General features: G+C 35.2%; 1 protein-coding gene across 1 annotated transcript; it reads left to right on the top strand.

Moving 5' to 3' along the window:
• Window positions 1-399: 399 nt before the first annotated feature.
• Window positions 400-15,673, top strand: Nmnat (nicotinamide mononucleotide adenylyltransferase). The gene is made up of 7 exons (XM_068769543.1): window positions 400-569; window positions 4,041-4,152; window positions 8,636-8,747; window positions 10,129-10,344; window positions 13,684-13,785; window positions 14,242-14,402; window positions 15,040-15,673. Exons 1-7 carry the CDS (start codon window positions 494-496, stop codon window positions 15,671-15,673), a joined length of 1,413 nt encoding a protein of 470 aa, XP_068625644.1. The 5' UTR covers window positions 400-493.
• The last annotated feature ends 2,315 nt before the right edge of the window (window positions 15,674-17,988 follow it).

Below are 17,988 nucleotides of genomic sequence, written 5' to 3'. Positions count from 1 at the left end.
TAACGATAGTACTTGAAGAAAGTCAAAAGTAATATTAAGAAAATATTAAAATCATCTATTATGTTAAAAACATTTCCGTAATTATGAACAAATGATTTTTTAATTTAATTGTTAGGTTAGGAGATTCATTATCTAGAGTAATTTAATTGTAGTTTTAAAGTTGCTCTAAAATAATGTAATATTACCACAAATTTCTCTGAGTTTTTATTAAATTAAGGTTACAATTTTAAATTTTTAATGTTACGGTATATATTTATGTATTTATTAATTATAGCATTTCGAATAATTGATTAGATTTAGCGACAGTCGAACGAAGTACATCGTAAAAGTTGGTAGTGTTTTCTCTTCACTACACTATTTTGATATTGAAGATAGTGCCGACGATTTTGCTACAGACGACGGAGATGTTTTGTTATGAATGTGAATTTTATGGTGACGATTAGATTGTTGAATAATTGTAACTTACTAAAAAGATAAATAGTTGTGCAATAAAATGTCACACGGAAAGATTGTGCTGATGGCCTGTGGTAGTTTTAGTCCGCCGACATATATGCATTTGCGTATGTTTGGTAAGTAATTTCTATACAAATATTGATCTTATTAATTAAAAATCACGATTGTCTTTTAATATAAATTTAATATTTGCTCTCTACACCTAATAAGCAAGAAGTTATAATTTAATGATGAATTGCATTTTTTAAGTCTGCGTAACTGAAATATTTTTGAAAAAGTTACCACTATTTATAAGGATAATGGTTTGCCCTAGTATTTTTATATACCACACCTACAAATGATCTACATTTATGATTTTTTCTATTTTTTTTTATTTTACTGTAGTATAGGAAACAAACAAAAACATGTAAACTGCTTATTTATAACATAATGCGAAAAAGTTGTCAATACGTAACCACTTAAGAAATCCCTGCAAATTTTTGATGTCACTAATGATTTTGGGAGCCCTCTGTAAACCAATGTGGAGAGTGTTGTAGGCTAATTTATTATACAGTGTTATCCTCTTCTAGTAATGCATTGCACAAAGATCTGTCTGTAACAAGTAAAGTATAACTGGTTGTCTTAAAAAAGATATTTTTCAAGATAACCAGTTAAAATCTCTGCCACCAGATGCAGTTAAGGTCGCAAAAGCGAGAGGGTTTGAAGGGCCATCTCCATAATTTCTTAGCTAAAGAGTGGTTCAGTGTGCATATAATTCAATATCTGGTTATAAATTAAAATTTAAATTGCAAATAATTACTATATTGTATAGTCTGGATTTAACTATCAGGTTGCAAACAAATTGATATAGGTAAATATTTGTTATGTGTTTGAAGCTTTAACATTTATTTGTATTAACAAAATAAGATATAAAACTAATACCTTCTGTTATAAATATTGTTCATGAGATGTTTGATTTACTGTACTTTAGTAGACTGTCTCTTTTAGTTAAGAGTAAAACTTAAGTATAGAGAAGAGAATGAATTTTATTATACAGAACCCCTTTTATTCTAAACAAACTTAAAACTATGTCAACAAATCCTAGTTTTAATTTTATTTAAATAATCAATCACAATCCCTACCTTTTAACCTATCACATGTGTCATCTGTGTGAAGTGATGAAAGATTTGTGTGTAAAAATAAGGTATATATAAATGTGAATGCTTCTAGTTTTGTAGCACACATTATCTATGCAGCCAGTAAGTGTCGCTACAGTATTATGTGTTCTGTGTTTTATTTTAGAATTTTTTAATAGAGTTTACATGGTACAATATGTTATTGTATAAAATTTTTAACCAATAATCAGAAACAGTACTATATCATATATCACCCATACACTATTGGGTAGAGTCCACTGTTCATTGCATTAAGCATTTAATTTATAAGAAAGTGATATCAGCATTTGTAAAATGATATTACCTTTGGTATTACAATGCACTTCCAAAGTAACAGTTTAATTCCATTTCTGAGATATGTATACTCTGGTGGTTTAAGTGATGTCTATGTCTTTTTCATATTTGCATCGTTATTTAACTCACAGTGACAAATAAGTCTTTATCTACGTACATTAAATATTTTTTAACAATCTGATAAACAATGCAAGGATGGTGGTAGACATTATCACAGCTGCTGGCACAAGCTGGGGGGGAGGGGTAGAGACACTTGGTAGAGACACAAATGTACAAAGATCTAGAGGAGGAGGGAATCAGGATAATTTGTAATATGATGTGGAATTAAAAACACTATGTGTTATTATAAGAGATTGAATCAGAAATGAGATCTGCAGAAGACCTAAAGTCATAGTAGCTCGAATAATTGCTCGTCTTATGTGGTTGTTGATGGGAATGTCATCAAAAAGTTTTCAAATGGCGACCACAAGCCTGTAGACATGGCCACCCACAGGCCATCTAGGTAAACCAATGATATAGTTCGATACAGGTCATGTTAAGTCACTGGAGGAGCCCTTGCAATGGGTGTATTTTAGCTAACATAAATAAATGAACAAATGATTTTAATATACCAAATTGATAACAAGTATAAAATTAAAAACTATTTTTATTGTGAGCTTATTTAAATAGCAAAAAAACAATAGAAGTCAAGATAAAACAGTTTTTACTGCTGCGGATTAAAAAGTATATTGTATTGTGGAGAGTAACACATGTTCTAGAATTATATCTTTTGTTGAACTAACACAAATGTTACACATTTTTTTTATTTGGAACAAAACACAATTTTAATTAATGCTCTATATCTCTGGGTCAACTTGTGGTTGCAAGCCACATCGGGTTCTATGCAGGATTATTTTTTGCTTTGGTTATTTGTTGACTTATTTATAACATCCTAAGTGTGTCACATATTATTTTAAAATAAGTTTCATCATCATGATCATGTCAGTTGACACACCCACTGTAAGGTATAGGTCTTCCCAAAAACCGGCACACTGACCGGTCTTGCACTGCTCGCATCTAGTGACTTCCAGCTACATTGACCATGACTATTATACCTTGACATAGACTTTGGCGAGTGAGCTGTCTAGAAGATGGTGTAAACATTTGACGATCTGTGCCAGAAAGTTCTAAGTTAGGTTCCTGAGTAATTGCTACTCACCAGAGTTGTAATTCACTCACAGAGTCCTAAAATTGACTTGAGGGAAATCACTCCCCATAGAAACAGAGTTAGGGGGAATTATTCCCCATTAGAAAGAAATACTCCCAAAATTGAGGTAAAGGGAATAGTTCTCCATAAGAAATTGTGTCCCAAAATGGAGGTAAGGGGGAATCACTCTCCATTAGAAATAGTCCTGTATATTTACTGTTTATATATTTTACTGTCTATACATTTCACTATTTTTCAAAAAGAAGTCTATTAACGAAACTAGACTATCTTGCATGAACTTGTTTGATTCTTCACAAATATAGATACAAAAGTCAATTATAGATTTTACTCATTCATTTCAAGAATTTATAAAATAAAGCCAAAACTGCAATAAAAATTTCCATAATTAGATCTGATTAGATAAAGTTTATTTGTTATAATAACACCAAGTTACAACTGTATACAAATTACAATATAAGATAACTGTCTTAAATTAATACAACAAAATTAATAAACAAATGATACTATCTATATTCCATTATTAACATAATTATTACAATATAAATATACTTCAGGTCATACAACTCGTAAAAATTCGTACAACTCGTAAAAACTCTTGCAACTCGTACAACGGATTTTCTGCTAAAAATGCCTTAACATCTTTGAGAATTCCCTAAATTTCAAGTGTATGTATTTTTATATGTATATATATTTGTTTTGGTATGTTCGTATTTATGAATGTATTTGTATGTATGTATATCCTAAACTGCCCTCTCCTTCATGTCTCTTTCACCCACCATATGAATTGTTTGTTTTTTCCCTCTATTTAAAGTTTATAGTGTACAAAAAGTGTTAATAAATAAGAATAAATGAATGAATTATTCTAAGCGGCAGTTTGTTATAGATTTTTAATAATGCAAGAGAATTTTGAGAATATCTTCTTTTTTTTACAGAAATCGCCAGAGACTACATCCACAGTCTGGGGTTGGGGACGATAGTGGGTGGTATTGCGTCACCGGTGCACGATGCATACGGCAAGAAGGACCTTGTGGCGGCGCAGCACAGGTCCGTATGACTCACGGCATGCACGTAAATAATAATGCCTTTCGCCCGTTTTAGTAATGGAGGTCGCTGATCGATATTTATAGCCGGTTTATTTTCCATCTAGATACTGTAATTGTATCACCGCTATAAGGCCGTTTCAAAGAATATGTTCGTTCTAAAACGGTGGTGGTACAGTACCCGGCAATAAATATTGTACATCGACCTTTGGAAAAAGACAATCGGCTAATTTCTACTTCGTAGAGCATTATCTCTGTCTCACCTATGTGACGTTTTATCAGTCGTGCGACAGAGATAACGCTCTACAAAGCTGAAATTAGCCGATTGTCTCTTTCCAAAGGTCGATGTGCAATATTGATCGCCGGGTATTGTACTCCCTAGTAATACTTTTTTCTTTAATAAATTTCGTTACAGTAAACAAGAGTTTTAAATGATTTTTAACGATCGTCATTTTTTAGGGGGAATTCGTGTTAGTTTCGTGACGTAATATTTTCAAAGGTAGTTATAAAAAGTGTAACGTGATATGACTACGATGGGGAACGAATATGTAGTTTTGAAATTTGCGACTTAAACCCCTTTCAAGAAATAGTGCAGTGCATACAGGCTAGATTTTTCTCAAAGAAAAATGGATAATTCTTTCAATGTTATATACGTTAATTTATTCAAATATCTAAGGGTTTCTTAAATATCACGTCGCACTAAGTGTTCTCCCCCTTCTACCCCCTGGTATTTGAGTCTCTATCCATTCATCTATTTGTATTTACCGGTTCATTGGGCTTTAGCAGGAATGAAGTGAATCTCGATGCGTTAAGTTTTAAAAATAAATCCACGTTCATGTCTTCTGGAATATATGTTTCGCCACTCGTATAAATCACGAGGCTATTTATATATAGACACAAACATAAAACCTGTTTACATTAGTTTCGTATAACATTGTACAAATTTAAATGACAAGTTTTCTTGTTACATAGCCCTGGCTATAATAATGCTATAATATCTAAAACAGTGTTTCCCAATTTGAAGCCCACGTCCCACAGAGGGGCAATTCGAAAATGGACTCGACGAAGAGTCGAACCCTTTCGCTTTAACATAAAAATAATGTAGACACGTGATATAAAAAATGTTGAAAACCACTGATATAATCTTTATTAATAATAATAATAATCTTTGTTAGTTTAAAGACAAGGTTTTATACCTGATTGAACGTCGATTTATATTCTGAGTCCAGGTGTCAGTAAAATCATTATGTCAGCCGGTAGACCTCAACTGTAAAGCATTACCTTCCCCCAAATATCGTTTCCATGATCGGTCTTTCCTGCTACCTCGCACGACCTTGACTACGTCGTCGGTCTATTTACTGGAGAGCCTATCTACCTTGTGGCCGCCATTCTCAAACCAAACTATGCAACAATACCTAACATTGCGTCGTAGTTACGTTCCAAAAAAACACGACGCAAATTGAAACGCCGCAAAGTGAATTAAGATTTTCTATAGCAAACCATGTAAAGATCGAAGATAGATTCCAGGGTCACGAAAATACTACTTTTTAAAAAGAAAATTGAACAAAGTAAACATTAAAAAAAAAACAAAAATAATATAACTCTGCCAATAAATAAATTGGAATAATATTAACCTTTTTTGTAACCAGAAACAACACGTAAAAATTTACATAAATTTATTATTCTCTTCTAAAAAAAGCACAACACATTACGTAATTGAAACTGAACTCTTAAAATTAGCAAAAAAAAAGTGATTATAAACCTGTATTCAAATTGCGTTGATTTTTAGTTAGAAGGGGATTCCTCGAGATGTGATGGCATGGCCCGATTAGAAACAAAAGTGTTGCCATCTTTTGAAAAAAAAAGAAAATTAAAAAAAAATTAAAGACTAACCCAAAACATCGCAACCTCGAAAATCTAACGACGCACAGTGAAAATTAGTACTAATTAAGCAGCGACGCAACTTCGAAAAAAATGCAAAACGAAACGACGCAAAGCGAAAAATTGGTATATAAATAAGTCTTGTATTAAATATAATGAAAGTTATTAGAGAAATTCGATTTATTGTTTCTCTTGTAAAATTTGTGTTCTTGAGATTACGGGTTTATTCGGTGGAGACGATAATGTATGTTATATATTAAGTCATACAATCTTTACGTACAAACTGGTTCCAGGTCAAGGTTACTGTTATCATATTACGTTTTATATTTTTATTATCGTTTATAAGCGAAGTGTATGACTTCTGTCTCGCCTTATGTTCTTTCCCCCCTTTCTGGTTGGGGACAGGGATTTTATTTTATTTATAATTTCTTCATTTTCCTTATTTTTTTTTTAATTTCCAATGTCTTTCATTCGTCACAATATCTATCTTGCTACTCTTTCATTCAACAATTCGATCTATATTTCTTTGCCACTCTAATCAACTTTTCTCCTCCCTCAATCACTGCAGTTAGGTTTATTTACAATTTGCAATACCTCAGATTTTTTATTTTAACTTTTCTGTTACATTTATGTATCGCAGTTTTTTTTTGTTTTATCACTGTTACAACTTTATTTTTATTTACGTCTAGTTTGTATCTTACTATATTTTACTTCTAATTTACATTTTATTCTTACATGTTTAACTTTCCTATTTCTATTTATTAGCACCTTTCTGCGGAAGTCGAGGAAGGTATCTCTCCCTTCTTACTCTTTCATGAAGGAGGCGACAGTCGTCTCCTCGCACGATGTTTGGCGATGACGAGGTATGCGATGCTACGTGCTTGTCCAGATACCTCACTCTTGACTTGAAGACTCTCTAAGTTATTAGGAAGGGTTGAGGGTTGTTAGGAAACAATAAGGCCGGTAGGCTGTTCCATTCCTCAGCTGTTCACACTATAAAAGTACTAACGCTTAGTGCGGGTAGAAGGAATTTCAATAGTGTACGGATGTCGTTAATCCGAACGTCTTATCCGATGGCAGAAGGGAGATAGAGGAATTATTTGGTAGAATACCGATAAACTGGCAACATTGCTGAAAGGAATGTAAGGAATGATAAGAGTGACAGATATTGTGACGAAAGAAAGACGAGGAAATGATTAGGTGAAGTATGAAAGATGAAAAAAAAAAACAATTTATATAAAATATTAAACCGCTAATAAAGTCTCTATTTCAAATAGAGGAGCAATGAGAGAGCATAAAAACGGGTCGCGTAATAAAAAGAAAAAAAAAACTGGCAACATCTCTGAAAGGAATGTAAGGAATGATAAGAGTGACAGATATTGTGAGAAAGAAAGGCGAGTGATTAGGTGAGGTGTGAAAAAAAAAACAATTTTTTAAAAAATATTATACCGCCAATAAAGTCTCTATATCAAATGTAGGAGTAATGAGAGGGCATAAAAACGTGCCGCGTGATAAAAAAAAATACTGGCAAAATCTCTGAAAGGAATGTAAGGAATGATAAGAGTGACAGATATTGTGACGAAAGAAAGACGAGGAAATGATTAGGTGAGGTATGAAAGATAAAAAAAACAATGTATAAAAAATATTAAACCGCTAATAAATTTTCTATCTCAAATGTAGGAGTAACGAGAGGGCATATAAACGGGTCGCGTAAAAGAAAAAAATAACTGGCAACATTTCGCCGATGTTTTGTAGCCTAGTGCTTACAAGCATATTTATCAACCTGTCTTTTGGCTCCTCACTATATGGAGTCCAAAAGCTTCGTGCTGGTACTTCGACATTTTCAATTACTTTTAATGAGTTATTGTTTTAATATATATGGTCGTTACACTTCGTGTCTACAAAATATAAAATAAAAAAAAAAACAATTTGTTAACCAAGTAAGAAAAGGACCTATATTTAGCCACTTCCGCACATACAGTCGTAGTCGTGCAACAAAGTGTACCGCCCGCCAGCCCGCTTATAAATGCGCATGCGGCAAACAATGCGAATCACACAACTACCACCGCTAAATCACTCAACACCTGTTTCACCCCTCCACGGGGCATCTTCAGGAGTTATGTTGCTTTAGTGCCAAACACAGTCTGACTCTGTGTGGAAACGGCTAAATATTGGTCCTTTTCTTACTTAGGATAGACTTCCGTAAAATAACGCCTGATTCCATTAAATAAAAACTTAATCGTAAATATGGCGCACGCTCCAAACCAACAGGCCTCCAGAAAAAATCGCCACGATCACCGCATCCAGCGATTTGCCACGATCTTGACTTTGTAGTTAGTCCACCCAGTGGACGCTAGTATACTGTAGTTTAATTGGAAGTACTCCAAAAATAAACTAATATTAAAAATGTGGTAGAAAACAAAGTGTATCTTAAATCTGCGAACAACGGCATGTATTAGTCATAAATGATGTTTGTATATAAGAAACTATAATATTAAAATATTATATCAAAGTCTAGATTTTTTTTAATGACGTTCGTTTCATTTTAAACTTATCGATCAGAGACAAAGATGGTGAGGTTACAGTACCAGGTGTGATTTTTCCAGGATATCGATGCTGCAGTTAGCTGTCCGTTCGTCCGGATGGATCAAAGTTTCCGAGTGGGAGACCCAGCAGTCCGGCTGGACCAGGACGAAAGTGTCCTTACAGTACCACCAGGTAACAACCACAATTCAACCTCTTCCTCCATATGTCCAATATAGTGGAATCGTTCACTTCATTGTTTTATAAGTAGTAGAGAATACAACCTGCGAACTATTATCGCATTAGGGTGTCTTTGATATAGTTTTTTTTTTGTTTTTGGATCAGGGACTTGATAATATTTTTTTTTCAGTCTTTACTTTATTTATCACTCTTTCATGCGTCACAATATATTTCATTCTTTACTTTTGTCCTTCACAATATCTTTCGTTTTGCTCTTTTATACTTTCTTTCTTTCCTCGCCCCTCTTTATATAGTTATATGGAATAGACGAAAATATATTAAATATTCGTTATGTATACATGGTGATTGGTTATAAGTGTACAGTACCCGGCGATAAATATTGCATATCGACCTTTGAAAAGAGACAATCGGCTAATTTCAACTTCGTAGAGCATTATCTCTGTCGCACGAAATACAACGATTGACGTCACATAGGTAGTGTGGGATAGAGATAGTGCTCTACGAAGCGGTTATTAACCGATTGTCTCTTTCCAAAAGTCGATGTGCAATATTTATCGCCGAGTACTGTAAAAGCTTTAACGGGTGAATATTTAGATAATTTTCTGTTAGTTAATGTATTGTACAATGGTAATAACTCTTAGCAAATTGTAAATAAATAAAATTATAATCCTGAGGTGATATAAATGTTAAACGAAAACAATGTAAATAAATAGAAATAAAATGATAAAATGATAATGTGTAAAGAGAGAGGAATGAAAGGTCACGAGCGAAAGAGAATGAAAGAAGAAATGTGGAATGAACACGGAATGAAAGATCGTAGGAAGCATAAATGAAGAGAACGAAAATAAAAAAAGATTGCGAAAAATTAAATAAATGAAAACAAAAGTCTCTGTCCCACACCAGATAGGGAGTACGAGAGACTCCCACTAACGGGGGCCATTAAAAAAAAAGTATTGTACACCATATTAAAATTTATGGTTTCATAAATAATTAATTACGTAATGATAACAGAGTTAGAAAAAACTTTTTCAAAATTCCTGCCGACTTTGTACTACAATAAGTTGTTTGCCTGTCATAACATATTCCAGAGGCATCACTTTAAATAGGTCATTAGATATAGGTTTAAAAGCTTTAACCTTTTTGCTGATGAGCTATACGTTCGTCTCAAAGTTTTTATATCTCTAACCAATCACTCTGCATACAAATAGATGCAACTACAAAAGAAGCTTGAAAGAAATTATGTTATTTGTCTATCTTTTTTACCGAAGTTTCCTTTTATAACGTTACATTGCCGCAGAAGTTTATGCTAGTGCACCATGACCTATCGAATATCTGTCTACCGTACATTATATTATATTTTAAAACTATATTTCAGGATGCCATCAACAGCCACCTCGCTAACCAGGAGATATCGGACCCGCCATCTTGGATCCCTGACGACATCCTCAACGTGAACAATATTGACGAACCGGACAACCTGATGGAGAAACTGAACGGTAATGTGGAAGATGGTAGGATAACCGTCAAGTTGCTCTGCGGGGCCGACCTCTTGGAGTCCTTCGCCACCCCAGGCTTATGGTCAGACGAGGACGTAAGTATAAGAAATATTAAAGAATAATTTAAATGAGTTTTCTTAGAATATTTATTACGTGTCATAAGCATATATGAAATACTAGAGCTCGGCTCAGGGTCGACATACCATAGGACTCCTTTCGAAACTCACCGACATAAACTAAACTGCGAAAACTCATCAAGACATCTTTCCATCTCACACAACTACTAAGCGGGCACGGGTACTGCAAGCAGTACCTGCACCGTTTTAAAATAATCAACAATAAGACTTGCCCATGTGACGACCCCATAGTACAGACTTTTGATCACTTACTCAGACATTGCTCCCGATTCGCATCTAAAAGACGTAACCACGTGACCTTATGCGAAAATTTTAATATACCTCCGTTCAACTTATCGGACCTTCTCAAGAAAAAATCTACAGCAGAATCTTTTGATGAGTTGGCCCGGCACATTGCCCTAAATCTCAAGGCATTTAACGGTCTGTAGCGCTTGGGAAATAAAATAATGTAGTAACTAATATATAATTGAGTATTCAAAATTGTATTGTTAATATGTATAAATTTTAGCTGTATTTACCCATAAGAGAAAATTGTGTAAGAAAAATTGTAAAAAATTATAAAACACTGTCGTGCCACGCAGCTAAGATAGGAAAGATCCGTATCAAATAGCGGCAACTCCCAACTGTCTGCGTTTAGTTTAAGCAAAAAATAAATATTGTAAAAAAAAACCACTAGCGATACAAATTATAATTAATAAAAAAAATATGCATATATGTATCTAGTAAGTCGAAATGTGTAGAATTTGGTTTGCTTGACTAATTTAATAATAATAATAATTAAATTTTAGATAATAACTTGTTCGATTGCGGGAATAATATTTTTCACGGTATAATTGGACTGTATTTGCGGGGCGGTTGAGCAAATTACGCGGTATGAAATATTATGTAGTGTCAGTTTGTTACAAGAGGAAAAAGGATTGTAAGATATGAAGCCCAGGACCAACTACTCATATGAGTATTCATTCTGGTCCTCAGAGTCCTGAGAGCAGCGGATTTTGTCCTCGTTGTAACATTGTCTGATGCACAGTAAAAATCACACGCGGCGTGGATGCGTTTAGTAACAATGTGGAAACAATAATGGTAGGCGAAAGAAAGTTTTGTCACAGTTTTTAACTTAAGAGTCAGTGTTGCCATTTCACAGCACAGCTTGTTCACATGGCGTTTTTAGGCGTGTGTAGGATAATGATAGGAATATATGGAGAGCACAAACTGACAGCTACATAGTTATTTAATAAATTACTAGTGTGAAATATGTATGCGAAAAAGTAAATGTATTTAATAATTAGATAATTTTTAAATATAAAATATATCACGGCGTAAACATAATTTATGTGGACAACCTTAAAGTAAAACCTCCTCCGAAACCTTCCATTTTCATCTATCTTTGGCAACCTGGAGCCATCGGCAACGTACTGTAGCCATGACCTGGTCAATCTGGTATTAGGTCTGCCTCTCTCTGGTATCTCGTGGTTCTGTGTATTTTAAACCTATCTCCATCTATTATCAGCGTACCTCGCCACGATATAAGGCGATAGATAGTTGTATAGAGCAGTCGCATTCGTTGAATCATTTACATGGTTGATATTATAATGTACCTAAAAAACATTTAATTTTCGTTCAAAAGAGCAATTGTTGAATTTCTAGCCGACTCTACTCTGCATCAGTGTTCCGAGCCGGTGGTAGCTTACTACTTATAATGTTAAAATAATCGACGATTCAAAAGTGCATGTAAATGTCGACTTTAATAAAAATATTTTGAATTTTGGAAAAATAAAGCAATTGGGCGTCGCAATTGCAAGCGTTGACGTCTGACGGAACAGAGAAGTCGATAAGACCAAATATCTGGTCTCTCGGTCATTCTTTTTGAGATATAGCTTTCGGACCCGCAAGCTCAAAGTCATTAGAGCCTCTAGCTTAACAGCACTGTTATGATAACTCGATAAAGGCTTCTACCCTATCAATTAAATACGAAATCCAAGTTAATAATAATCTTTTATATATAAGAACACTATATGTATACCAATTGCTTAACTTCTACAAAAGTGATGCAGCCAATGAGAATGCCGGACAGTAGTCCATCTCCCTCGCTTATATAGTGCGCTCGCTCACACTCTTGTTTCTGCTAGACGTCATCGCTGTTAACCTTGTGGCTGTTACAGCTTTGTCCGTCACAGGGCACGTGTTTTTCGCAATTTTTTCTTTGACGTTCTCTTTCGCCACTTGGTTGCTTCTGCCGCCGTACATCTCTGCTTCAGGAGCTCTTGATGTATACTTCTCGTTCTTTTTATTTCTTGAGAATCTTCGTTCAGGCGGTTCTCTTGCCTAGATATATCTTGTCCGTGTTATTACGTCTAGTTTTGATGACCAACCTAATTTTGGAAGGCGTCTAGATCCATTTCGGAGTCAATGCGTGGGGTGATGGTAAACGTGGCGTGCCCAAAGCCTTATCTAGCTTTAAATCCGGTACGTAATTTGCTGCGGTCGTTAACTTATTAGGGTGATTTTGGTCCCTTCGAAATATCTTTTTGACGCTCCCAAAAACTCCGATACTGTCGGAAGAGTTAACCCTTTGTGTGCCCCAAAATTGCGCCTGAAAGTGTAGGGAACAAAATTTTTTAAATGATAAATGAAACATTTTTGTTTTTGGTCCAATGGTCTGCAGTACATCCAGAGCAAGTGACTTTAAACTGTATTTTGAAGGTGATTCGATATAATGTTACGTACTTTATTTCGGGCAGATATGACCCGTACACACCCGGGGAGTTCGTACAATACCCGGCGATAAATATTGTGCATCGAACTTTGGGAAGAAACACCGGCTTTAGATAGCTTATAAAAAATTTGATTTATTTTATACAAGGAATAAAAATAACTGTCAAAAGTAGCAAATGATACTTGTTTTAACAGCTCCTAATAGATACCGGACTGTCCGTATTTTTTGCGACAGAGATAGTGCTATACGAAGCCGAAATTAGCAGATTGTCTCTTTCCAAAGGTCGATGTGCAATATTTATCGCCGGGTACTGTACAGATATGTCTATAGGCAGTTGATAGGTTAAGTCGCTATGGATGTCGATATTTATATGTCCAACTCGTACACTAAATTGATAGAAATAGAGTGAGACCGATGCCGGTGTGTTATGGTATATGTAAATTTGGGTGGATCCTATACTAATATCATCAAAATATATGTCAATATTAGCGTTCCGTGTGGAACAGCCTTAATAGTTTTACTTCAGTATGGATGGAGACCATTTATATTTCGAAATAACCGATGATATATTTCAAACTTTTCAGTTGGAGATCATAGTTGGCAAGCATGGACTTGTAGTTGTGACTCGGGCAGGCAGCGACCCTGGCAGGTTCATATACGAATCCGACATGCTTTATAAACATAGGGTAAGATAGTATGCCGTCCTTACCACGTTTATTTTATATAATAGTTGAGATAAATTAATGCACCATACTTTAGACCAAGTAAGAAAAGGATCAATATTTAGCCACTTCCACACATGCAGTGGTAGTCGTGCAACAAAGTGCACCGCCCGCCAGCCCGCTGATAAATGCGTATGCGGCAAACAATGCGAATCACACAACCGCCACCATCAAATAACTCAACACGTGTTGGTTGGCGGGCGGTGCACTTTGTTGCATAACTACCACTGCATGTGCGGAAGTGGCTAAATATTGTTCGTTATCTTACTTAGGATAGACTTCGGCAAGGTAACGCCTGATTCCATGAAATTCTTTAGACCAGTTTATATAGGGTGATTGGAAATAGGCATAAATTCTTTAAAGCTGTTATCTGGTCAGTATGTAAGAAAAAATACCATATGGCCTTTTGGAAAATTCCAGAAAAACGTGATACTGGTAACAAATTACATCGCGAACGAGGTCAGCTCGACTGTGATCAGAAGGTTAATGCGACGCGGGGAGAGCGCAAAGTACTTAACGGACGACGCGGTGCTCGCGTACATCCGACAGAACAGGCTCTACGGTGCCACGCCCTTCATCACGTGAGACGATTTTTATTTAAAAAAAAAAAACTTTACATTGATTTTCCCGCCAACTTCACAATTGTTATCGTTTTTGTTTTTTTTTTCGCTGTGACGTAATAAATGTATTGTTTTTGGGTCTTTTTTTCTGTAGTGTTTCGTTTATTTTTTATTAATATTTTCGGTGCGGTAATTTCAAAGAGTTTATTTGGTGTCCCATAAATCAACGTCAGTCGGTGCAAACCAATTCAATAAAAAAAACTTTGTAGGTCATTCTCTAAAAAAAATTTGGGGTAAATAGTTTAATAAAACAATTTTATTTTTTCAAAATATGGTCATTGCAGTAATAAATGTTGTCTGTCGTTTGCATAATGGTAACATTGTTGTGAAAAATAGTTTAGAATGTTTGTAGATTGTCATATTTATACAGAGAACTTTACCGGTGGCCTAAAATTATGTCTTTTTATATGGTGATAATTTGCAATTACCTGCTATATGCAATTTCGTTTTGGCTTTTATTTGTGGGACAACCTTGGCAATAAGTATTTTTTTAATAATTTCTATGGCTTATTTTAAATTTTATAAATATGTTTAATACTTACAAATGTATAAAATGACTAACAAATACAATTTACTTTTACGCTAACCTTGGAACCAGTGAGTATAATCTACTTAATGATTTAATTGCGACATACGAGAAAAAGTCACCGCAAGACGTCATAATGACGTCACCGGAGGAAACCAGCTTCAAGAACATCCTCATCTCCATCCGAGACAAGCCATCCATTATCGACGAGACGATAACTGTTAAGCGTCCAAAGAAATCCAGTTTCCTTGCACCAAGCCACACAGATTCCATCAGTCCTATGGACACAATAAAGCCCAAAATCGCTTACATCGATAAAGTTCCAGCGAACTATGTACCAGGAAAAGCGGTGAAGATCGTCAGTGATGAGAAGGAACACTCCATCGAGAACGAGAAGGTAGGTTTCTCTGAATCAACTTACTCATCCCTTGACAGCTATTTATCCAAAGACGAGCTGGATGTATTCAAGCGAAGAGTTAGCGAAGGCAACGTGAAGAAACGTTGCTCTTCAACTATCAGGAAACTGAAGTCCGAGGAGATGAGGAAGAGCAAGTCGGAGGTCAGTAAGCTCTGCGACAAGGTCAAGAGCATCAAGCTGAAAGACAACGACAGGAATTACAAAACGAGGAGTTGCAACGATATCGTCCGTCTCATACTAACAAAGCATGGGATACACGTCATCAGTGACACGGAAGCCATTGTTTAGTCTATTATTTATGTGCTATGTGCACTTAGAACACCTTACAAATTTCTATATATAATGGTTTAGACACCCAAAGAGTTTTTAATCTCTGAATGTTTAATCCGGAGCTTAAATTCAATGTCATTCGTTCTTCCGTTCAGGGTCATTCGTTCTTTTTTGTACTTCAATACCAACGCAATCTTTTATTATGATTATGTAGAGTATATATTATTAATTATTTATTTTAAGGAAATATACAGTGATATGTTGAGGGAAAATAGAGAGTAACTAAATAGTCTTACCTTCACACAAATATATACCTATACATATATATGTTTAGTATAAATAGCACAAATGTAGCATAAATGAATTTGTGCACAATACACATTATTGAAATGTTATTTTTAATCTCACAAAACCCCCTTTCGAAGCAGAGATTCGTTAAGTCTTCTAAAAAAAGTCTTAGACTCTTTCTATTGATATTTCCGATAAAGAAGATATATTTCGCAAATACATATGTCGTGTCGTTGTCGAGTCTTGTTTGTTAATGACGATTCTGGCTCGCGGTGCCCCTTTTAAATTTTTATGCGGAGAAACTACCAACGCCATCCGTTGGCGCCTGCTAAAACAAGAATTCCAAAATAAATCTTATCGACCAATGCGTTTATAGCTGAAACAAACCCAAATACAATATCGTTTTAAGAATGTATATTTTTTATCGACCATAGGTATAGCATTTGACCTCTGTATCACCTATTCTTGAATGATGACGAGGTTTACCATGCTAAATACTTGCCTAGAAGATATCTATTTACTCTTGACTTGAAGAGTCCAAAGTTGTAGCTAGTTCGAAACAATGCCGGTAGATTGTTCAAAACGCATAGTGCGTGTGAGAAGAATTTTAACCGTGTATGGATGTGAATCCGTGCATCTTGTCTGATAGAAGAAAGGAGATGGGGAAATTAATTGATTTAACTCCGACGCACACTCTCCAAAATGCAGCTTCTAGAACACTGATAAAATAGCATCTTTTGCCGATGTTCCAAGCTCTGGAACTTATTTACCATTAAGCCTTTTTTCTCATCTGTGTATGGAGTCCAGCTTCAAGTTATTACTTCGCCGATTTATCCGATAGATGGTTACAGTCGTGCAAATGACCGGTGTGCGACATATAGGATTTAGAATAATATTTTTACGTTTATGTAATGTGCCAAATTGTCTTCCTATATATTCGAAACATGTTCTATATTACTGCTTAGTATATAAATACAATAAATTTTTCAGCACAATTTTTGAGTAGAAACTTAAAAAAAAATTTAGAATAACTGGTTTCTGTACGAAACATTTTGACAGTTCAATATGACAGTTATATTTCGTATTTAATTGTGAAGTGTAGATCGAAGTTCGAATTTATATGTAAATAGTTTATTATTCTATAATAATTACAGTTAGTGTAAAGTTCTCACAGTTATGACGGATTTATATAACGTTTTTAAGGTAAATAATACTTTATAATTTTTTTGGTAGTCGTAAAATGTCTTGGACCTCGCGCGTGGAGTGTATACGAGGGTCAAACTGAAAGTTCTTAGAAAATCAAAAACTAAGCATTCTAGCAAGTTATTAGTTTTATTATAACTTTTCAAAATAGCGTCCATTTACATCAATACCTTGCTGCATTCGATGGAACCATTGAGAAAAGCACCTTGCCCACTCGGCCTTAGGGGTCTCTTCGACGGCGTTTTGAAACGCAGCCACTGCTTCTTCGGCGTCCATAAAATGTTTTCCTCGAAGTTTTTCGGGAAATTTTTTATTTTCGGGAATAAATAAATATCGCAGGGTGCGAGGTCGGGGCTATACGACGGGTGACCCAGTAATTCCACGTCTGAGGTCGCCAAATAGTCGATCGTTTGCCTGGCGGTGTGCGACGAGGCATTGTCGTGATGAAGGAGGATCCTGCTGCGAGGTCGTTTCTCTCGAACTTTTTCCAAGACAAGTGGCAAACAGTTGTTAGTGTACCACTCTGCATTAACCGTTTTCTGATCCTCTAAGACAACTGTCGCGTAATGACCTGTCTTTCCGAAGAACGAGGCCACCATCTTTTTTCCAACACTTCGACCTCTCTTCACTTTAGTTGGCAACTCTTCGGAAGGAAACACCCACTGAGCAGACTGTCTTTTGGTTTCCGGATCATAACAGTAAATCCAGCTTTCGTCACCCGTTAGTATGTCGAACACAGCATTTGAGTCACCTCCGTTAAATTTTTGGATCATTTCTCGGCACCAATCAACACGGCGGAGTTTTTGAGCCTCGGTCAAATTATGCGGTATCCAGCGGGCACA

Source organism: Battus philenor, unplaced genomic scaffold (genome assembly GCF_028537555.1).
Source record: "Battus philenor isolate CCGP_79_NKW_IND1 unplaced genomic scaffold, ilBatPhil1.0.hap1 SCAF_28, whole genome shotgun sequence".
NCBI classification, from domain to species: Eukaryota; Metazoa; Arthropoda; class Insecta; order Lepidoptera; family Papilionidae; genus Battus; species Battus philenor.
This window is presented reverse-complemented; position numbering and strand designations above follow the sequence as displayed.

What these genes read in the sequence shown, in the direction of transcription:
- Nmnat (XM_068769543.1), top strand. Translation starts at nt 494, where the DNA reads ATGTCACACGGAAAGATTGTGCTGATGGCCTGTGGTAGTTTTAGTCCG. An exon ending in TGTCCTTACAGTACCACCAG is followed by an intron (nt 8,748 to 10,128) that starts GTAACAACCACA and finishes ACTATATTTCAG; the next exon opens with GATGCCATCAACAGCCACCT. An exon ending in GCTTATGGTCAGACGAGGAC is followed by an intron (nt 10,345 to 13,683) that starts GTAAGTATAAGA and finishes CAAACTTTTCAG; the next exon opens with TTGGAGATCATAGTTGGCAA.